Source organism: Gopherus flavomarginatus, chromosome 12, assembly GCF_025201925.1.
Source record: "Gopherus flavomarginatus isolate rGopFla2 chromosome 12, rGopFla2.mat.asm, whole genome shotgun sequence".
Lineage (NCBI taxonomy): Eukaryota > Metazoa > Chordata > Testudines > Testudinidae > Gopherus > Gopherus flavomarginatus.
The window spans coordinates 36,594,954-36,617,732 of NC_066628.1; the positions used below are offsets into that span (position 1 = coordinate 36,594,954).

Sequence of the window (22,779 nt, forward strand, 5' to 3'; positions counted from 1 at the left end):
GAGATGCAGTGCAAAGAGGCACTAGTATGCGTTCAGCCAACCCAAGGCACTGCCCGACTGGTGGGAGTGACAATCTGCACCGGAGCGCACCAGAAAGAGCAGGCTTGGGGGGGAGCGCCCCTTGGTCTCCCTCGTTGCACCCGGTGTGGAGCTCACCATTACTGGGGCACTGAGTTGTTTTTAGCTACCCAGCAGCAGCGCAGAGAAAAGTCAGGGAGCCGTTAGATTAAAAAAGTGATTTTTTTTTTTAATTTTTAAATTAATAAAAAACCTTCAACCTGTTTAAGCGAGATTCTGATTTGGAAATTAAAACCCCAAAGTCGCAGCCCCTCCCTGTTGCCGTGGCTGGAAGGAGCCCTCGGCCCCTGCTGCTGAGCCGGGCGGGGAAGGATGGTCCTTTACAGTTTGCACAACTGCCCTTCCAGCTCGGCCTCCCCAGGCTGAGCATTGTCTGGTGTGGGAACAGGGCCAGCGCAGGAGGGAGGAGGAGACCAACTGTTCCCCAGGGCGAGGGGGGCAAAAGGGTGCATCCCAGGGCCTGGGCACGGTGAGATTTCATTGGCACGAATCCCAGGCTGGTTTGTTTTCGGGGCCCATGCGCAGACTTGGATGATTTTCAACAGAGGCCAAAGGAGGAGGGCTTTACCATGCCCAGCAAGGATGTCCAGAAAATCCAGACCCCTGGCTCCATCCCCCAGTCCTCTCGCTGACCTAAAGCGGACTGGTCTACCTAGTATCTCAGAGTCACACTGTCCTTCTGACGCCTGTTCCCCGAGCCTGCCAAAACGCAGTCTGGTATTACCGAGAGGGGAGAGGTGTCAGCAACGTGCCCTGCTCCTCCTGCTCCACGTTGTTCCAGCAGCCATACATCTCCTTCCCCAATCCTGTTCCTGCAGCACGGGAGTTCCGGGTTCAAAGGGCACATTCCCTCCCCGCGTGGGACACTTTCCCACAGCGGCCACGTTTCAGTGGGTGCGTCTCACCCTCCTCCCTCACTTTGTAAGAGCAGATTTCAGGCGAGCCATGGGCGCGAGTCGTACAGCCTTCTGACGGCAACCCCGTCTCATCTAGGGGCACCGCAGCAGCAGCCAAAGAATAGAGGAGTGGGGAAGTGAAGCCAATGGCAACAGCTTCTGAGCCAGCCCACCCTGTGCCCAAGGGAAGCTCTCAGTGTCCAGCAACATCCTCTTCACCCAAGCAGCATCGTGACCATCCTGCGATTGCCCACCAGGCTGCCAGTCTCTTTCCATTGCCCAATCTCTTTCCATTGCTCTCATTCTCTCTGGATTTATATACATTAGATATTTATATATTATATAGTTATATATTAAAAAAGAGAAGACCAGTTATTGACGCTCCAGAAGGGAAAAACCACATGGGCTGACAACCATCCCAGCAGAGTTACAAAAAGAATTATAAAATATTCCAGTGCCATCTTCGGGAACCCCCTCCCCAACTGCCCTGATCTCCTGCACCTCTTCTCTGTTTTCCCCTCCCCCCAGCCTTGCCCCCCCCCGTCCCCCACTTCAGTGTTATGCAGTCTTATCTCTGCCCATCCATTGCAGCCATAGCTTTCTGCTGGGAGCCTCCTTGCTGAGACCCGGGTGGCCACATGGGCTGCTGATGGTGGAGATGATGGTGGAGGTTGTGGCTGGTTGGAGAGGAGGGTGGCATCCAGGCGGGTTGGTGGTTGGGAGGTGAGGAGGCCCAAAAGGGGCTGAAGTTACCCGGTGGAGAGCAAGCCATAGATGTGATGGGGCTGTTGCTGCTCTGTAGGTTCTCTGAGGTCCGCAGCTTAGAAAACATAGCGAGTGCGTCCGGGAAGTTGGGAGGTGTGGCTGGAGTATTGCTAGGTGTGCACATCTGCAGGGAGAGAAAGGACAGAGCATCAGACACGTACATCAGCGACCACTAGAACACCGCGGCATCATCTGCTGGAGCTGGAAAGGCAGAACCTGTCATTGTTAGCTGGGAACTACCTGGCTAAAACCATTTCAGTCTCAAGGAGGGACGACACTAACCCTCTCTATGTCAGCAGCAGAGACGTTTTTCCTGCCATAAAGTTTGGAAGGCCACCTGGGATAGCCACCTGAGCAGCCCTACTGTAAAACGGGTGCTGCTATAGCCACTGCAACATCTAGCCCTGATCAGAGCAAGTCTAACTGATGCGGTGGCCACTAGGGCTCCCAATGATGGTGGAGCTGAACTGATGTTAGTAATTGACTGTATAGACAGGGCAACAGAGACTGGTTCATTGCCCAAGGCCACAACCCATGCCTGAAGCGTGACTCCCGCTCTATTTCTCTGTTTGCTGGGCTAGAGTGGTCTGATTGTAAGCCTGGGACCCAGGATAGCCTGGGTTCTGATTCCACTGGTGGCACCAACTTGGCTTGGCCTTGAAAAAATTACTTCGCCCCTCTGCACCTCTCCTGGGGGGGTGTAAAGCCGCTGACATCAGAGATAGAGGAAAGCCATTGCTGTAATGGCATCCAGGCCATCCCATTCAGGATTGTGGCCTTTGTCCTATTCCAGTATCAAAGGAACCCAGCCCTTAGATTCCTCTACCACGTCTTGCCCGACCACTTGTCCCTGTCCCCTGCTGGCCTAGGGCACCTGATGAACCTGACACGACACGTTTGCTAGTCTGCCAGACACCGGCCCCCTACACCACCACTTTCTAACCTCCACAAAGCACGCCAATGAAACAGCAGAACGTTCCCACCACTCTACGTTGGAAGGAGGCTGCCGTCTTCTGATGAATGCTACCAGTAAAGCTCAACTTTTCTGTGACTGAACGGCCTCCCTCAGGGAGCACCGGGGAGGGGGACCCGTATCCACGACACAGAGATTTAAGGGATCAGCGTGATACGGGTCCCCCTCCCCGGTGCTCCCAACGTGATCAGCGACTTTGGGAAGATCTTGGCATTTACCCACCATCCCGCCTCAGAACAGGCTAAAACCAATCCACCCCTCCTCCACTTGCCTCCCAAAGGCACATCTGAATCTCAGCAGTCAGCCCCACCCCTTCTGCTGCTTTTCTGAAATGCAGCACCCAGGATTCTCTCAGCAACCTGCAGCCCCTCCTGGCACGGGGAGGAGGCACAGCCTCTTCTCAACATTGGCTAAAAGCTCCAGGGCTTAAGGTGTGTCGGTGCGAGACTCTTCTCCCTTCACCAGCCTTCAGGTGAAATTCACCAAGGCTCTGCCCTGGGTTCAGCCTGTTCTGCTTGTGCTGTGGCTGGCTTCGTTTTGAGGATGGTGCTGGCTCTGTACACAGAACTTCACTGCCTGCTTCTCTTGCTGCTGTGCATCAAGATCTTAAAGGGGCGCTAGCAGGTTGAAAAATGTAAAGCTATTTTAAAGGGCTGCAACTGAAATGAAATCTAGTCAGTTCTGAAGGAGATTATTTAGAAGCAACATGGTCGTACCTAGGAACCCCAAGGTCAGGGCCCTGCTACGCTTGGTACTCTGAGTTAGGAGTACTTTTGGGTGCTCCAGCTGTCCCTGAACAACTCTCCCCCCAGCCAGTCTCTGTCGTCACGGTCACATTTTCCTATTTAAAACCTCTCACAACAGCAAAGGACCGAGACACTCAGGCCAAGAGGGGAAACTGACTAACTCATTTCACAGGGGAAAGGATGAAACTGGCTATATGCAAAGCGCTGCCAAATGAACAAACCAGCCAAAAAAGGAATGTTTCAAATAACTGGCCAGTTCCAGTATTCTAAGAATCACTGTAACAGTGGGTGTAAATAAATAAAAATCCCCAGACAAATCTGATTTGGCGGTTGGGATCCTATTAGCCTAATACTAACAGTGCTTTAAATACTTGAAATGGAGAGATTTTGAAAGTCTAATTCACTCTTCCCTGGGGGAGAAAGGGAATTTATTCTTTCAAACACGGGCTGTGACAGTGGAAAAAAAAAAAAAAAAACCAACTAGCCATTTCACTCCCTTTCCATGCACTAGCACACCTATGCCCTGCTTTAATGCAGGGGAATTTTTACTTTAAAAGCTCAACCCCGTGCAGCTAACTTTTTAAAGGTCATAGAAACATTTTTAGTTTTGTTTTTTTTTTAAAGCCTAAATTTTGGGTCAAATCAATGGAGAATCCCTTTAACTTATTACAAGAAAACTCCCTAAAAAGAGTCAACCAGAAGGTCCCGAAAAAGGTGACAAACCAGTTCCAGGTACCTCTTTGAAAGACTGTCCAAATAGTCTGATAAGGTGCCTCCTAGTCCGCCCCTGTGATCTGTTCTGCAAATTGCAGGTATAGTCAAAAGTCATAACTGACATGACAAAATCTAGAACATCAGTTTCCAAATGGATCTCCACATCCAGGGTTTTATAACAAATCCATCAGTGTAGTCAGCATAATTTACGAAGCGAACATAACCAAAATAGCCCTATGGTTGGTTCCTCCTCGTTCCTTTCCAAGGCAACCAGGCCTGATCCATTACCACTTCTTTTTTGAAAGGCATCAGTATTGGGAGAGAAACTGGATCTACCTGAGTTTCTAGCCTCTGCTCTAAAACCACAGGCTCCCTTTGGGTTAAGTCCAATAGCATATGTTGCAGATATCAGATCAGTGCCATATCTGCCTATAGCCAGTGGAGGGGAATGAAGAGGGTGAAAGGAAAATTTCAGTTTTTACAGGAATAAAGGGTCTTGCAAACCACAGCCTCCTCCACCCATCTCTCCAAACAGTTTCCATAGATCTAGTGCAAGGGATCTGATCTCCCTTCTAACCCATGGCTGGACAGGGGTTCGGCTTTTCCCAATTCACTAGGAGTTAGAGGTTCCAATGGCAAAAAAGTGATTCAGAGGCTATAAAGCAGTCCCTGAACACATGGCAGTGACTGTTTGCCTGATCAGCGGTCTCGTGGGGGGGTGGGGGGGAGAGAAGACGTGTGTACGTGCAGTGCTACTCCTGCTGCTAAACAAGTGTCCAGATCGTGGGTCCCCTCTCCGGAATCACCAGGGCCTCATGTTAACAATATCCCAGTGACCCAGGGTAGCAACCGAGACAGGAGCGTTACCACAACAAACAGAACTTGCAGGATGAGCGGCTACCTCTGCTGTCTCACTGAGGACTTTGCTCTGATTGGGTTACTGCAACTCTGCTCCTCAGGCCCAGGCTCTACCCCCCCACCCTCAACACCGAGGACACTGGGGGAAGGCAAATGCCCTCAGATTTAGCCGCAACACAATCTGATTGTCTTGGTTTGTCCCACCTTCATAATCTGTGAATCCTTCAGAGGCACATTTAAAAGGTGGAACAAAGGGGTTTGGTTTGGATTTTTTAAAGGCAAAAATCAGAGAGGCCCCCAAACCCACATCTGACATTTCCACCCACTATAAATAGACCGGGAGAAACAATGTGTACAAAAGGTCAGAATATGCGATAGGTGTGGGAGGGCGAAGGGGAGGAACCTGGCTACTTCAAGCCTGGGGAGAAGGGAAGTGCACCCTCCAGGACTGGCAAGCCCCATGCACAACTCAGATACAGCAAAGAGGAAGGAGAAGTCAGACCATTACAGATCTCTCAGGGGACAAAGCTGGGGGGGGGGGGGGCGCCACTGAGTGGCTGTGCAACCGTTTGCAGAAGTGAAGCAATCTTTGAACACCCAGGCCACTAATGTGGGTGACGCCAGAGAGACCGACAGCGAGAGGTCTTTGCACCAAAGATTTTACACGATTTAACTTCTTTCTGGTCATCCTTGCAGAATTCTACTAGCCCCCAGCAAGCAATGCTGGACAGATGAGGAAGTTCTCCTTTGAGGCCCCTAGCTGCTATTGTAATGCAAATAAACTTCCTCCCATTATAATCCAGGTGAAGGAGTAAATTTTGTGCTGGGGCCAGCGTTGGACCGTTCTTGGCTATTTTAGATGATCTTTCCCACTCCCTTAGAGCTGGGTAAATTGTGATAGTTGGAAGGTGAGAAGTGGACACACACGCGCGCACACACACACACACACACACACACACACACACACACACACACGCCAGCCACTGTTAAAAGCAACTTATCAGCTTTTTTTCATTTCCTGGTAAACCATTCATTCTAATTTTAGTCTCAAGTGCCCCTCCTCTCTCCTCCTTTCTAGGCCCTCCCCGGGACTCCAGCTTAGTCTTGTGATAGGTCTTTATATTTTTGTAATCAGTGTCACACCCTCTCTGTGCAACAGCCGTGAGAGAGAAAAAGCCAACACTGAAACCAGCCCACGAGAGACGGAGCAAGCTAGCTAAAGCTAGTGCACAGACAGCGCGCAGCACAGAGCCTGCGGAGCAGCAGAATGGAAGTGAAAAAAGCATAACTAGCAGAGGCAGAAAAATGGTTAGCCTGGGCTGTATTAGGAGCAGGCAGCAGCCTGTATCATCATCAGGCCCTGAAGTCTGTGGGGGTCTATCAACTTCGATGTACTTGACTGGAGGCAAAAAAGCTGATAAGATGCAGTCCCCTGCTCCAGACGGTTTAGGTAGTAACTAGGCCCTGATTCAGCAAAGATTTAGGCACGTGCTTAACTTTAAGCACATGGGTGAGTGCTTTGCTGAATCAGGGCCTAGATCAGCATGTTAACAAAAGGTGGGTACCTCCTGGTGGGCGGGCTCCCTAGAGAATCGCATGCTTGCACCTAGAGAAAGAGAAGTTAGGAAGGCAGCCCACAAAGGCCACACCCTTGTGATTCAAAGGACAGGTTCAGGAAGTCACTAGTGGAGTCCGTCCCTCCTGCTACAAGAGCAATACACCCAGAGGGGGAGGTTGTCCCAGCTGCTCCCCTCTAGCGGCCCAGGGCAGAACGGCAAGCCCAGAACTTAAGAAATACCGACACTGGCCAAAATAATGAATGGGGGAGGGTGCAGGCATAAGGGAAGGGATTGCAACACACATACACACAGTGACTCACCCTTCCTAACCGCCTCCTTCAACAACAACAAACAAAAGCTGCAGAATTAATACTGTAGCTCAGCAACCGGAAGCAGAGTTGCTAGTTTTAGTTCTGGGCATAATCTCCGAAATCGCTCCCTAGCATGAGAATTCATTACTGACCTCCCAGAAAAATCCCTCTTTATAAACAGCCTTGTAAGAACAATTCCTAGAGACGCATGTTTTCAAAAGGACAGAGGTTTTGTTGGGTTTTTAGAAAGGATGGGATTTGTAGGTGTCTTCCTCTTAAAGAGAAGCACTGCACCAAAACCTTGTCCACACACAGAAGTTGCACCAGTTTAAAAAGTGATTCAGTTGCTCTAGTACAAACCTGCGTGTGTGGACCCTCTTAACTCGTTTTAGACTTGCTTTATTGCAGCTTTTGAAGCTCCACTGGTAAAAATTAGGCTTAAACTGAACTAGGAGTGTCCACAAAGGGATCCGCGTTGGTTTAAGGAAATCAGATCGAACACTTGTGTTCAACTTTGTGAGTAGACCAGGCCTAAGTCAACTTCTAAACATTGTACTTGTTCTTCGTGTATGTTCTTCTCATCCAGAAAGGCAGAGCTGCCACAATTCTCCTGCAGGTCACTGAGGCTTAGGTATAGCTAAGTCCTTTAAAACCTATCCTAATTAAATCCATCTTATACAAAATATTATATGTCAAGTTTCAAAGGAGGCTCTTTCTTTGTACCTTCAAATTTGTGCCTGCAAACAGGCTCTTTCATACACCTGCCTTGTGTTGGGAGGGAATGGAAAGGCAGAATTTTGTAACTGGTACCAATTCTATGGAAGTGAGGTTGCATTAAACCTGATTCACTCCCTCACCATACACAGTTGCCCAAATCAATTTGTGGGGGAGACGGGTGAGGGTGTTCAAGATCTTAAGACACATGTCTAAGGTTTTTGTTTTGTTTTTTTAAGTGTTTGCCACACAACCTGAACAGGGAATATAACTGATTTTCCCGTGATTTCTTATCTAATTAGACTGTGGAACTCATTGCCACCGGATGTCAGTAGTGCTAAAAAAACTTATTCATATAAGCGCCCAATCTTTTACTCTTGATGATAATATCCAGAGTTGTTAGAGGTAACGCTAATTAATTTTGGAAGAGACAAAACCTCATGCTTCAAGGCTTAAGACAATCTCTAATTATTAGGTAATAGACAAAAATCTTTGGTGGAAGGAGTAAGGAGCATCTACCTCCTTTGGGATTCTTACACTGGCCTCTGTCATAGCTGAAATACTGAACTAGATGGATCTTGGGTCTGATCCAGTCTACCTATTCCTACGTAGTAAATACACTAACAGAGAGAGTTTCAGGATTTACCTTCTTTTTCCCACATAACTTTTGTATCGTCTCCTGGTAATTCTTGGTAAGAGCTGGGATTATGCAAAGCGCTCCCATAGTCTAGTTTGAAAATATCCCTAAATACTGCAGCCAAAAGGAATCCAGGTGGGTTTGTCCTCAGCTCACCTTAGTTTAAAGACAGCAAGCCCAATTCTGCCATGTTACCCACATGGAGCAGTCCCCATGAAGTGAATAGGGCTATGTGTGGAGAAAGGCACTGTTCAATACAAAGTGGCAGAATGAGACCCTCGGTTAAGGTGGTACAAATTACTGAATGCAAACCAGATCATGTGCAAAGTGGCCTGAGTACCTAAATCTTCAAAGAGCAAGGCAGAAGAAACTATCAGTTTCAGGAGAAGTGACAGCCATCAGAAAGCGATCTGCAATACGTAGCTACAGGTCAGCAGACGCTCTGATGGTTGCGGGGAGCAACAGGAGAGAAATCACAACTTGCAGGCTCCGGTTACGCTAGTCCTACTCCTCTTTCTCTGTTGAACCAGCAGAGCCCGAGTTTGTTTGTGAACTTCAAGAGACTGTGTAAGGGCCATTTAGAATCATAAAATATCAGGGTTGGAAGGGACCTCAGGAGGTCATCTAGTCTAACACCTTGCTCAAAGCAGGGCCAATCCCCACACAGATTTTCGCCCAAGATCCCTAAATGGCCCTCTCAAGGATTGAACTCACAACCCTGGTTTTAGCAGGCCAATGCTCAAACCACTGAGCCAGTGGTCCCCAAAGTGGTGTCTGGGGCATCTATGTGCGCCCGCATACTGTCTGGCGGATGAGCACCCGCTGAAATGCCACCAAGAAGCAGCGTCATCCAGAGGCGTTGCCACCAAAGTGCCGCTGATTTTTGGTGGCATTTCGGCGGCGACGCCTCTGGATGACGCTGCTTGTCAGTGGCATTTCAGCGGTGATGCCTAATGACATTGCCGATTCTCAGCGGGATTTTTCAGTGGACACTCGTCCGCTGGCCACAGTCCTCGGTGGCTCTTCGTCCGGCGCCCGCCAGACGAAAAAGGTTGGGGACCACTGAGCTATCCCTCCCCGGGGCTAGATTCTGATCTCAGCTATACGTGGGGTAGCAGGATCAGTTCTAGCTGATTTCAGTGGAATTACTTCAAGTGTACACCAGAGTAACAGGATGCTGCCCCTGAGACTTCTGCCTGAAAAATGGAGGAAAAGAGCTGGGTTTGATCCCCAAATTCCCCATGGTCCTTTTCATTCAGACACCGTCAATAACTTGAACTGCCTTTTATCCTTTGGCACTCAGCTGCCTGCAGGACAAGCCCATTCGATACGTTGAATAAATAAGTTAATCTTGTTTGTGCTCAGAAGACACGACCCCATGTGACAGCATGTCTGGAGGGAGGGGGCCTCTGAGCTGCTGGACCTTTGTGCATTGGGTGGATATTGCGTGTTTAACAAGAATGCTGGCCAGAGAAACGCACTCTGTCTGGCGCTGAACCTTCACCCCAGGGGCAGAAGGGAATTTTTATTTTTATTTTTTAAACAAAGTGATTCAAACAAACAAAAAGCAACAAAAAGGACAAATAGGCTCCTCTTTTCTGGCTGGTTTGCTTTACGGGACCAGGATATTGGATTTGCTAATTTACGGACTGACTTCTGCACAGCAAAGGGCAGGGAAAGGTGGGTCTCAAACCTGCCTCATTTGGATCCTTACCAGACCAGACCATGCTTGAGAAAATAGCCGGGACAACGTAACACAAGAGGGTGGGGGGCATTTTGCTTACATTCTGCAGGCACCTTTTTGCTCCTAGGATTTTTCCCAATGCACCATGGGGTGGGGAGAGGAACAGAAAACAGACAGCAGCAATTGACAAGAGTCAAAGGGGGGTGATCGGGGCATCTTTATGCAGGGACAGCGACCCTCCTTGTTGCAGGCGAGGGCCTGCAGTTTTATCAGCAGGGCCAATTAACTTCCCACCCAGCTTCTGTCAATATCAACATCGCCTGTATTTTAGGGCAATGAATCAGATCTAGTAAAAGGCCAGAGTCGGTTCCACTCAGTTTATGCATCCCTGATTAAAAAACCAAACCAACTAATTCAACACCTCAGAGCCACTTTAGAATCTAGACACTCACACTTTAGGGTTCGCCTCTATCCTTCAACAAGTGAAATTTGGCTATTAGAATTTCTGCTCTGGAAACTATATGGAACTTTCAGTTACCAGGTAAAAGGCACCAGTCTGGCAATGAATTTCAGGCAGCCACACTCCAGCTGAGCTCCCTTGGGGCGTTACCCATGCTGAGCAGTCTGCAGGACTGGGGACTAAAAAGCACCCCATTTGCTACATGACTTTTCTCCTGTCCACAAAGAATACTGTTTGTTTTTTTAAACAGATGAAGTTACCCTTGGGTGTCCCAAGAAATTCTTCACTTGGAATGTTCACATCCCATTTCAGATGAGTGTACTGACAGGATGGAAATAGTGTAATTGAGCGACTTATTTATAAGGTTAATGGTGTGTAAGAATGTGTGATATGGGGAGTCTCTCTTATCTAAAGAGAGACAGGTGTATCTGAGATGGTGTGTAGCTGCTCACTTTGTGCAATTTTTGGTGGGGTTTGCTCATAGTTTTACTTGTAAAATTGCGTTTCAGAACAAATCAAGATACTGGAAAACCTCTCCTCTTAATGTCCATTCTCTCAGTGATCAAAATTGTTCATGGCATTTAAGTTTGAGCAGAAATCAAGACGTTAGGACACAGGGAACACCACACAACAACAAAAATGCAGCACAAAAGTCAGACTAGTATCTGGGAACGAGAGATGAATAACATTTGGCAAACAGAATGGTCACATTGCGGATCATGACATGTATACCAGTTTCCTGATTAATGTGTAACTGGTTATAAAAAGAGGGAGGGGTGAAGCTAGCCTACCAAGCAGCCAAGATTTCCTTTGCTTGGAAATACTATTAAGCTGCTTTTAGAGAATCCAGTATTTGTAAGCTTGTAATGAAGAGGGTGAACACTGGACAGCAAAGAGAGGTTTTAAAGCATTCAGGAATAGGCTCCTCTGCCTTTTTCTTTTGATGAGACAACCTCGTAACTGAAGATCTGCTTAGATCTGAGTGTCAAATCGTTTTATGAGTAATGGGACAAGCACGCCAATGTCACTGCTCCTGCATCTGACTAAGTATCAGGGTTCAAAGATTTTTAGAACACCAGAAATGACTGTTCAGTGTTGAATTTTTAAGTGATTCAGGGCTATCGGCTAAAATGTTGGCCTCCCTTATTTAAAATAAGAGCTTGGAGGTAGATTTCACTTCGGTTCATATTCCAGTTCTGGGGGTTTTAATACTCTCGTGTAAACCAGCCTGATTAAAATACGTTAAGCTTCCTGTAGCAACCAACCAGTAAATGATTCAGCTTGGTAAGGAATCACTCCTGCTGTGAGTTAAGCATTTCAAACAGCTTCAATCACCTCTGCATCTTCAGAGCTTGATCAGGATTTGTAAACTAGTAACTGCAACCTCTAGCCTGAGTGAAAGCTTGCCCTCAATCAAGCCACCCAGGGACAGTGCCTATGAATTTCCAAGCTAATTTACAAATACAAGATAGGATAAATCTAGTTTTAGGCCTAGGAGTGAAGGAACAAAATAAATCTAGTTCCTTTCACACAGGCTCTTCTACTGAGAAAGGCACTGGACTAAGTCTCAGGATATCTGACTTCGATGCCCAGCTCAGCCACTAGCTTGCTGCATGACGTTGGGCAAGTAATTTAATCTGTGCCTCAGTTTTCCTTCGCCACACTCAGTCTTGTCTATTTAGACTGAAAGCTCTTCAGGGCAGGGCTGTCTGCACAGCACCTAGCACAACAGGGAACTGTTTCTGCTCAGGTCTCCATGATACTCTAATACTGGCAAGAAATTTTCTGCCAGAAAGGAGGGGGAAAAGGTATTAAGTGAGGAAATAAGAGCGTTAATACCAAGTTCCCGAGAGCCATTTTTCTGTTTTATTCCAAATCTTTTAGAACTGACTGCAGGTTTTAACAATGGCAAGTAGAGGAAAAGAAAAATTGATGGCTTAGCCTCCATCCACTATTTATCCTCACACACAGCACTGGTTTAGCTTCCTAAAAAAAAAAAAAAAAAACTTCCTCTGTTTCGCTAAAGAGATTTGCCCTCAGCCAAGGTCAAGTAAAGTTTTGCTGAAAGTTCTGAGGAAACATTCGAGGGAAAGGGCCTGCCCCGCTTTCCCAACCCAATTCACTTAGATCTTGTACTTGTTACAACGATCTAGATCTATGTGAAGACAAACTATTTCCTGGCAGACATTTTGGCTCTTGTTTACATTTGCAGTCTGTGTATTTCTCTTGTTGCAGACCAATATGGCTGTCACGAGAACGGAGAGTTTTGAATGCACAACCACTTCTGCTTCCAGCCTCGTGTTCCCCTCCCCAGTATCAAAGGTGGCCTCCAAAAATGCAGACGCTGCATGTGCGAAACAGGGAATCCCTCCCCTTGATTCCATATTTTTATACGGCTTGTCATAAGAAAACTTTAACAGGTAGGGGGGTGGTTAAGAGTGGCAACTGATGAAGCATTTGTAGCTGCTTTTATGAGGCTCTCCAAGATAAGAAATAACCTTTTCAGATTTCATTTATTCATGAGATTAAGGAATATTTGGAGGGTGGGAGGGAGGAAGAATGCACCATTGTAAATTTCGTTCTAGCCCACAGGAAATGAAGATAACATAGGGAACAGCACATGTCTGTGAAGTTTGGATCACTTACCATTTGATGGTGGTGATGATTGTTGGGAATGTTAGTTTCTTGAAAAAATGCACTCAAAGCAGTCTGCAAAAAACAACAATTAGTTAATTCCAGCAGTCAGACAGAGCAAAGGGGGAAATGCAGACACACAGGATAGGGCAGGGGTTCTCAAACTAGGGGTCAGGACACCTCAGGGGGTCACAAGGTTATTACATGGGGAGTCATGAGCTGTCAGCCGCCACGCCAAACCCTGCTTTGTCTCCAGCATTTATAATGGTGTTAAATATACAAAAAAGTGTTTTTAATTTATGGGGGGGGGGCGGCGCACTCAGAGACTTGCTATGTGAAAAGAGTCACAAGTAAAAAAGTTTGAGAGCCACTGGGATAGGGGCTAGTGCTAGTAAAGACCCGGGAAATGTTGTGTTTTATCAAAAAGTGATTAGATCTTGTTTTTCCTCCCTTGAGTATGTTTCAACTGTAAACAAATAATTTAAGGAAACAAACAAACAAACAAACATGATTGATCTAGCTGTTTGCATTTCACAACACAGGCCTGGACTGGCTTTGAAATGCTAATTTTCTCCCCTGCAAAAGGAGGAATGAAGCTACAAAGGAATCCAAAACAAGAACACAGCCCCGAGCCCTTCCCCAACTGGACTGATCTCATGCCTACCTAACCCAGAAACGCAAAACACTGCCAGGCAAGGAAGAATCCGGCCGACGTACCATCAAAGCACGCCAGTAAAATCTGGCTAAGAGACCCCAGGTCGGTTTCGTTGACACGAATGACAATAAATCGGGGCAGGAAAAGGGGCAGTGTCACGAAGTCTCCCCAGGAACGTACACACCAAAAAAGCCTTCGCCCACAGAGCAGCAAGAAATTGACAAAGCCCCACGTGTAATTATTTCCTTTGATGCGAGTCTTTATATATATATATATATATATATATATATATATATATATATATATAAAAATACACTTGTCACCCGCTTCCTCCCCCGTCTTTATCCACGTGAAGGGAGTTAAAGCCGTTATCACCTTACATAACAGCCCCCTCTTTGAAAAAAACACAACCGAAAAACGGCGACACCACATTTTACTACACAGGCTTCCCCCGTATTCCGCATCCCCGTGTGGGGCTGGGAAGTGGTTCAGCACATAATGAATCCTCTCCCCAGCTCCGGAGCCAGCTTCCCCTATGAATTCTCTCCTCCACCAGAGGAATCGGGGGCGAAGAGAGACCAGACCATGTTTCTATGCTTCGTTCCAAGGCCCAGGAGAGCCACAGATTTGGTTACAGCGCGATACATAAATAGGCACCAGGCGATCTGCAAGCCGGTTTCTCCCCCCTCGGAAATTACATGAATAAAATGTATTCTCCCCTCCTCCCTTCTACCCACAACAGCAGCAACAGACATTACGTGCGAGGCCTCGTGCGTTGCTGGCCCCCGAAGGCACTTGCTGCAATAGGTAATCGTAATGAAGTCCTAGTAAAAGGATTGTTTATGTGCAGCTCCCTAACTTGCCATTCAGCGGCGGCGCCAGGGCCCCGTGTGGCACGGCCGGCAGTGTCCCAGCTGTTGTTATTTAAAGCCGCGTACACACACACATTCCACCCCCACAACTGTTTCCAAGGCCAACTGTTTTAGCAAAGGGGAGCGATTAGGTGGAGGAAAGGGGTGAACCCGAGGGTCAGAGGGGGATGGAAAGAGGAAAGGCAGGAGGAGCAGCACGCGAGGCCCTCCACGAACCCCGCCCCCCCGTGGGGGTCTCGTCCCCCCCCCCCCCCCCAAGCCACGCACCTCGAACTGCCAGTGAGCCGCCTGCAGCAATTGCTTCGCCTGGTCGGCAGCGCAGCCCGCGGCCAGCACGAACTGGTTGATCATGACCTGGTGCCTCAGCTCCTCCATATTCACCGACATGGCGAGAGAAACGAAACCACAACAACGAGGGAATCGGGGCAGAACACACACACACTGTGCCGCTGCGGCGTGCGTGTGTGTGTAGGGGGAGAAATCCACAAAGGCCCTTCTCTCCTTCTCCTTCTCCACCCTACACTCTGCTCCCCGTGGTCCCTCGGCTCGGCCAAGCCACCCCTGCTTCCCCCTGCCTGCTTCAGTCGGCACCAAGCCGGTTATGTTGTGCTCCCCCCTGCCCCAGTCCCTCAGCTCCTCGGCTGCTTGAGCACCACAAACAACAGCAGCAGGGGAGGAGCATGTGGGGAAAGAGCGGGGGGGAGGCCGGAGGTGTCTCAACGTTCCGTTCCCGGCGTTCCAAGCCCGCTGATTGGCCACCGCCGTGTTCTTCACATGTATGAACGTTCGATTCGAATCTTCCAGCTCCCCAGGCTGTGGCTGTTTCTCTCGCTCCCTTCCCCCCAGCTCATGCTTCATTGGGGGAGAACGAGCCATCGGGCTCTTTCCCCATTGGATGGCTGCTGTGTTTTGGATAGGGAGAGGCCCATCATTGGCCTCTGTCTTTCCAGGGGCGGGGTGAGGCTGTGCTGTTGTGCGAACTGAGCTGGAAAGCCCGGCTGGCTTGTTGATTGGTTGTCACCCCCTTCTGTTTTTCTCTGGTTGAAAAAAAAAATGTTTGTAAAGCCAAGTTCATTCAGGAGCTTCATTGAAACCAACATGCTCAGCTGGAAAAGCAGGACTCGACTGAGCAACAGCAGAAACAGCTCTGACTCATTTCCTTTGAAAGAACTAGTGATCCTGAGAACCAAACTTATCACAATAGAAAGCACATTTGCAACTTCCGATTCTTGCAGTTTATTTAATCTTGGGAGTTGAGGGTTGCTATTTCTTGTTGTTTATTTATTTTTTAATTAGTTTTGAGACATGGCAAACAATGGAATCCAATTCCCCCCCACCCCCGGAAAAGCACAGTGGTAAAAAGCTGCAATGTCACAATTCTGCACTTCTGTAGCACCTCAACCCATAGTGTCCTTTGGGGACTTGGGAAGGATTCAGAATCAGCCCCTTGGATGGATGTGTGTGAGAATCTCACGTCTAATACAAAGTTAAATCTGGGGTACAGGGCCCTATTACCCCACCAGTTGCATATGTGGAATTCCCACTGACTTCAGCCCATAACTGCAGAGACAATCAGGTCTCTGTGGCATCTGTTCCTGGCTCTGCTACAGGCTATTGCATGACCTTGAGCAAGTGACATTGCTGCTCTGTGCTTCAGTTTACCTGTCTGCAAAATGCAGTTAATGATACTTCCTCACAGACTTCAAGTTTTTGAAGAGCGCAGTGCTGAGTGCCATAGAATTCATGACAAACCAAATACTAAGAGGGTCTTCAAGAGGCGTAAATGAATGAAGCTGCACACCGTCCATGTGGGACAGGTAAGTGTCATACTTGTGTAGAGACTGTCCGGTTTGGCCAATGTACATGGCAGAGGGGCATTGCTGGCACATATCACATTGGTAGGTGTGCAGGTGAACGAGCCCCTGATGGCATGGCTGATGTGATTAGGTCCTATGATGGTGTCACCTGAATAGATATGCGGACAGAGCTATCATACTTGTTTTACAGATGTGGAACTGAGTGAGGTATAGAGAGGTCAAGTAATGTGAGACCACACACAATGTGTTGGGAGCGCTAATATTAGGGCTTAGGAATTCCTGACTTCCAGCCCCTTGCTCAGTCCGCTAGCCTCTGTTGGCTCTCTTGCTGAATTTGGGTGAGGAGCAATTCATTTTTTCTTGAATGAGTTTCCCACCAGGACCATCCTTAGGGGCAGGTGATCAGGGCAGTCACCCTGCACAGCAACATTTGAGGGTGCACTTGGGTGTTCTGCACTCTCTCTCTCTCTCTCACACACGCACACAGACACACACACATCTTTTTTTTTTCCCCCTCAGCTGCTCAGGAAGCACCAGAAACATTTCTGCCCTGGGTAGCAAAATGCCTAGGGTTGGTCCTGTTTGCCACCAGGACCGGCTTTAGGTCAATTCCACCAATTTCCCCAAATCGGACCTCGCGCCCAGTGGCAGGGCCACTGAGGGTCAGGGGGACAAGTGGCCGAGAATCCCTTCCCTGGCTAGAGGCTCCTTTTTAATTTTTACTCACTCGGTGGCGCTCCGGGTCTTTGGCCGCACTTCGGCTGCTGAAGACCCAGAGCGAGTGAAGGACCCACCACCGAAGACTAGGAGAGCTGCCCAGTGAGTACAAGCCCCATGTGTTTTTTAACGTGTTTTTTTTTTTTTTTTTAGTCGTCCCTGCTGGGACTCCATCGAAACTGTTCGAATTGGGCCCCGCACTTGCTAAAGCCGGCCCTGCTTGCCACAGTCAGGTAAAGGTGACCCGCAGAGGTGTTTTACTTGCCAAAATCTGAATTTAGAGCTCTAATTGGTGTTTTTCCAAGAGCGGACAGTGTCAGGCACTTTAAACAGTGTATGAGAGCCGCTCACAGGGACAAACACTGCTTCCAGTTGCATGGAGCAGCCTGCGGGAATGATCCATCCAGACATTTATGCTGCGGCAGGAGTGGGATCCAGGTTGCCAGGAGTGTGTGTGGGTCATTGCAAACTGCCTTAAAGGTGAGATTTGGGGAAAGGGTAAGACAAGGGAGGTCTCAGGGCAGACCTAGTAGTTCCACAACTGTGCAGATCCATCATGCTTCCCATATCGGCTACTGCATCTGTGGCCAGCTCCATGATCCCAGGGGTGAGAATTCCTCCTACTCCAGCAGAGATCCCCAGCACGTAGCCCAAGTACCCAGATTCTGTGGTCGGTGAGAGGCTTTGCTTCCTCCTATGCAGCATTAGGTGTTAGTGAGGTGATTGACTCTTGAAGAAGAAACAGATACATCACCAACTTCCCTCTTCTCATACTTATAGGCCCCTGCACTCCACAAATTCAATTTCCCGCAAGGGCCCCTCTGTTTCCTTTTCAGGCAAGCACTTCTGTACTTTCACTGTACACTGGCAACATCCTCCCTGCCATGTTACTGCCCTCCCCTTCAGATCCTACTTTTAACCCCACCTTTCATTACATTCCTTCAAACACATACCCCCTAGAGGGAACAGCTAAAAAACGGAGCCACCACAATGCACCAGGTGACACCTTAGCACCCACCCAAACTTATTTTATGTACTCTCACCCTTTCCCATGCAAGGTCCCCAGGTTTGTCATTTGATCTTAAAACCTAACTTTGCAGATGCAGGTCCAGCTTTTCAGGTGGCAGAAATCAATTACACCTGCTGAGAATCTGGCCCAGAGTCTCTGTGTTACTGCTGTAAGCAATTAAATCAGTCACAGTAGTAAGCACTACACTTGGTAGTAAGTGTGTGGGCCTTATGGTCTGATCCAGCACCAGCGGGAGTCCTACTGACTTCAGTGGCAGCAGCACATGGGCCCTGAACCTGCCAGCTACTCTGCAGGGGCAGGGACCATTCCTCCCAGCTTCTCTGTGAAGCATCAAGCACACCTGTGGAGCTAACATAGGAACGTTAAGTAAAAGGAGGTTTGAATGTCAAATACACCATTAGTGACAGGTAACTCTAGCTGGAGTTGACATTTAAAACACTAACATTTTAATAAGTTGCTGTTTACCTACAAAATTCCTTTCCCTGAATTTCATCCTCCCGCTGCATGATTTTGCCAAGATCTTTGGCCCAGATTCTCAAAGGTTCTTAGGCGCCTAAGTGCCATTGAGTTCAATGGTTGTTGAGCACTTAAATGCCTTTGAGGATCTGGCCCCTTGTGTTTGTGAAAAGGGCCACATACCAGCTTGTTGTTATTAATACAAGTGTCAAATCTGCCTGCTTCCAGGCCCAATACTTTCAGAGACGTCACAATCCAGTTTGTGATATTATAGTTCCCTGTCATGGAACCACATCTCAGGAATGGCAAAGCCATTGAGCAGAAAGCTGAAATTTACAAATATCTTCCCTGTCAGCAAGGACAGGCAAGGGAAATAGGCAGAGGGGACAGGGAAGTTTAAAGGACACTAGCCGGGCTTATATGTTTTGCTTCCTCCCCCTCCCCCACAATGTTGTAATACATTTGACTCAGTGTACTAATGAGTGAGATATTTGAAACAGAAATCCCTTTCCTGATCCAGTCATTCTTGCCTCCACTTCACACACATTGATTGGTTCTTGTAGGGTTGCTCATCATGGAGTAGCCTGCCTGCTGCTATTGTTTTAAACTTCTTTAAAGGATATAACTAAACAGAGAAACAAGTGTTGTCCAAAGAACTGCCTGGACTTTGCAAACAGACACAGTGAAAACAGTTGATCTAAGATGAAAAGAGCCTGCAGAGACTGAGATACTATGGTTGATGGGAATTGTCATAATCATGAGGAGGGCAATATAAATACACAGACAGCTATGTATGGATTTTACCATGATGTCATCTAGTGGGTAAATTCCATTGGAATATCAGCTCTTGTTCAGGCTGTGGGAGATGGTATTCTTTGGAGCAACATTTTGATCCAAATTATCCAGAATTGGCCTTGCCCTACTTTTGCTTTCTGTAATTCGGTAACCCTCGAAGCATGAAAACCCAAACCAAAGGGACTCCACTGACACTCAAAAAATTGTTTCTATACGATCTGGAGTTTCCCGCTTTGCTAACATTTGCTGTGGTTTGAAATGTGGCCATTTCTTCTATATTGTAAAGGTCAGATTCTTGTGAACAAATAGGCATGATTATTCTCTTTGTACAGTGATTCATCCCCTCCCGCGCCTCCCCTCCAAAACATAATGCCTCCTCCTATTCAGATCAGAAACATGCCTCATGCTTTCAGTCCCTGAGGCTGTACCCTCCTGTCCAGCACACAACTCCCATTCATGTTGAACGTGAAGAGAAAAAGCTCACATTCCAAATCAATAAAGACCAGCACCAAGCCTATACACCACTCATGGCCCATTGAGATAAGAGGCATGGGTGAGGCACAGGACTTTGAGCTGGCCCTTTGAAGAGAGGTGATTGTAATGCAATGGATTGGTTACATTAGTCGTCCAATCCAGGAAAAGAAACCAGACCATGTGGCTGACATAACACAGCACAGTTTATGAGGGTTCACACTGAATAGTTAGTGAAGAATTATTTGTTGAAGACGTGCGGAATAATTCCAAATAATGAACAAATCTGAGACTTGTCTAATGTGTTCAAACTCACCAAAAAAAGACGGGCCGGGGGGGGGGGGGAGGTAACTGGCAAAAAATGGTTGCTTCAGTGTCCAGGTCGCTGAATAAAATGGGGCATAACTAGTTGCCTGTTGAATGAGATTGTACACATATTCAGCAGCCACTCATCCAGCCAGGCTTCCTTTGAATAACAAAGCCAAGTGACATGGTTTGGTTAGCAGGTTGCTATTTGTATTACAGTAGCACCTAGAGATCAGAGCTTTATTGTGCCAGGTGCTGTATGTACACATAAGAAGATATAGTCCCTGTCCTGAAGAGCTCACACCCTAAATATGGAAGATATACTAAGTGTGGGAGAAAGGAAGTACAAGCCCCATTTTAGAGATGGGGTCTGAAGCACAGAGCAATTACGTGATTTTCCCAAAGTCACACAGGAAGTTTGTAGCAGAGCCAGGAATTGAACCCAGACCTTCTGAGTTACTCTCTGGTGCTTCAGCAAGAGGACCAGCATTCCCCTCTGTGATCAATCAGTCCCTCCCCCGAGGGTAACAAGCTGTAGACAAAACTAGATTTTATTCCTCCACCAAAACCACACTTCGTATTCCAAAATCTTTTGGCAAATTGTGGATTGCAGCCTGCTTTACCGATTGCAGTTAGGAAGCAAGGCAAGGGAGGGTGCTGAGAATTATCAGATTCTGACCTCAGTCACACCAGTGGGAATGCAGAATAACAACACTGCAGTCAGAGGGGTCTAGATTTCCCCCAATGTGACTGAGATTAGAATCTGACCCCTGATCTCTAGGCTCCCCCATGCTGCAAGGTGATCGTCGTGGATAGTCCCCTGCTCCTAGGCAAAAATCCCACAGAAGTCTGCATGCCTATGTGGAGCTGCTTGCGGGATTAGGGCCTTGGTATGGTAGCCCACAACCAAGTGGGGTCATAGCAAGTTTTGTCCTGGACAAGTCTGTAACAAACTTCATCGTCATCTGTTCCCATGGAGGTAAAAGAATCACTCGCAATAGCCCAACAGGCAGTTGAGAAGTATGTTTATTACACTGGCACTCTCAGGAACCCAGCTGCTCTGGGCTCTGTTGCCTGGCAATCCCCTGAGCTCAGCGGGGTGCAACAAACCCTCAGTATGGCCAGGTCTACACTAAAAAGTTAGGTCGCTCCAGCTACATTGCACAGGGGCAGCGCTGTAACAAGGGCAAGGCGAGTGAGACACTTGCCTCGGGTGCACAAAACAGAGGGGCGCAGCTCTACCGCGATCGGCGGCGCTTTCGGTGGCAGGTCTACCGACGCTGCTGCTTCGGTGGCAATTCGGCGGCGGGTTTCTACATCCCTATTGGAGGGAAGGACCTGCCGCCGAATTGCCGCCACTGCTTCATTCATTCTTCAGCGGCAATTCGGCGGTGGGTCCTCCTCTCCGACAGGGACTCAGGGACCCACCGCCGAAGAGCCTGGAGCTGGCCCTTGCCTCTGGTGCAAAAAATTCCTTGTTATGGCTGTGCACAGGAGTGTGAAAAATCCACACCCCAGAGCATCATGTCATGCTGACCTGACCCCCAGCAAAGAGAGTGCTCGGTCCAGGGAAGAATTCTGCCAGCAACTTAGCTACTGCCTCTCTGAGAGGTGGATTAATTACAGTGATGGGGGAACTACAGTTGCTGTAGTGAGTGTCTACACTGAAGCAGCTGCAGCTGTGCCCCTGTAGCAGCTTAAGTGTAGACATAGCTTAAGTGACTCCCTTATTGGTCAGAAGATCCAACAGCTCATCAGTTAAGCCAGGGCCGGTGCAAGGATGTTTCGCGTCCTAGGCGAAACTTCCACCTTGCACCCCATGCCCTCGCCCTGAGGTGCCCCCCCCGTGGCAGCTCCCCCACTCTGCCCTGAGATGCCCCCTTGCGGCAGCTTAGGCGCTGCAAGCCTGGGTGGCAGGAGAAGTGAAGCAGCTATGGCGTGCTCAGGGAGGAGGCGGGGCAGGGGTGAGCTTGGGCGGGTAGTTCCCCTGCATGCTGCCACCGCCTCCCCCTTACTTGCTTCAGGCGGCCCTCCCCGTGCTCCCCTGCCCCAGCTCCCTCTGCCTAAATGCTGACAGCGACTGGGGTGGCCGAAGATCCGGCTGCCATGGTCACTGCCGAAGCAAATGACGCCCCCAAATCCCAGTGGTCACCTAAATGGTTGCACCGGCCCTAAGTTAAGCCCTGAGGCAAGAGCAGCGCAGTGACTGCTCAATGTGTTCCATGCCCATAGCTGTGTCAGACTTGCTTCCTGTCCAGCCTGCTCCAACCCATGCCTGCTCCAGCCCGTGGCCTTGTCTACCTCTGAACTCTTGACTCCGACCATTGGCTTGCTGCCCAACCATGCCTCAGCTTCTGCACTCTGCTCCTGCTCTGATCACTAGATCGCACTGCCTACAGCTCAGTATGTCACAGACACATTTTGCCACCTTCCTTCCACCTACCATCCTGCCACATATTGGGCCAGTAAAACAAAGACAAGAAGTTTTTACTGGTTATATCAATTCCCCCAAATAAACAAAAAGCATTGTGGGAATCTAGAAGGTCTGAGGCATATGGCTCTGCCACATTGGGATATATAGAGAATAATCTATCCTTTTTTCCTAGTAATTATCATTGGCCAGATTCTCCA

General features: G+C 48.3%; 1 protein-coding gene across 1 annotated transcript; it reads right to left on the reverse strand.

Annotated features, from left to right (window-relative positions):
* Positions 1 to 226: 226 nt before the first annotated feature.
* UBALD2 (UBA like domain containing 2) lies at positions 227 to 15,348 on the reverse strand. Its single transcript, XM_050919413.1, has 3 exons — positions 14,824 to 15,348; positions 13,042 to 13,104; positions 227 to 1,863 (listed from the first exon to the last, which is right to left on the reverse strand). The coding sequence occupies exons 1-3, from the start codon at positions 14,941 to 14,943 to the stop codon at positions 1,543 to 1,545; spliced, it is 504 nt and encodes a 167-aa protein (XP_050775370.1). The 5' UTR covers positions 14,944 to 15,348; the 3' UTR covers positions 227 to 1,542.
* Positions 15,349 to 22,779: the final 7,431 nt, after the last annotated feature.

Coding starts and splice junctions, on each gene's coding strand:
- UBALD2 (XM_050919413.1), bottom strand. CDS start 14,943: ATGTCGGTGAATATGGAGGAGCTGAGGCACCAGGTCATGATCAACCAG. Junction 13,105..14,823: donor CGGCTCACTGGCAGTTCGAG/GTGCGTGGCTTG, acceptor TGTTTTTTGCAG/ACTGCTTTGAGTGCATTTTT. Junction 1,864..13,041: donor ATCATCACCACCATCAAATG/GTAAGTGATCCA, acceptor CTCTCCCTGCAG/ATGTGCACACCTAGCAATAC.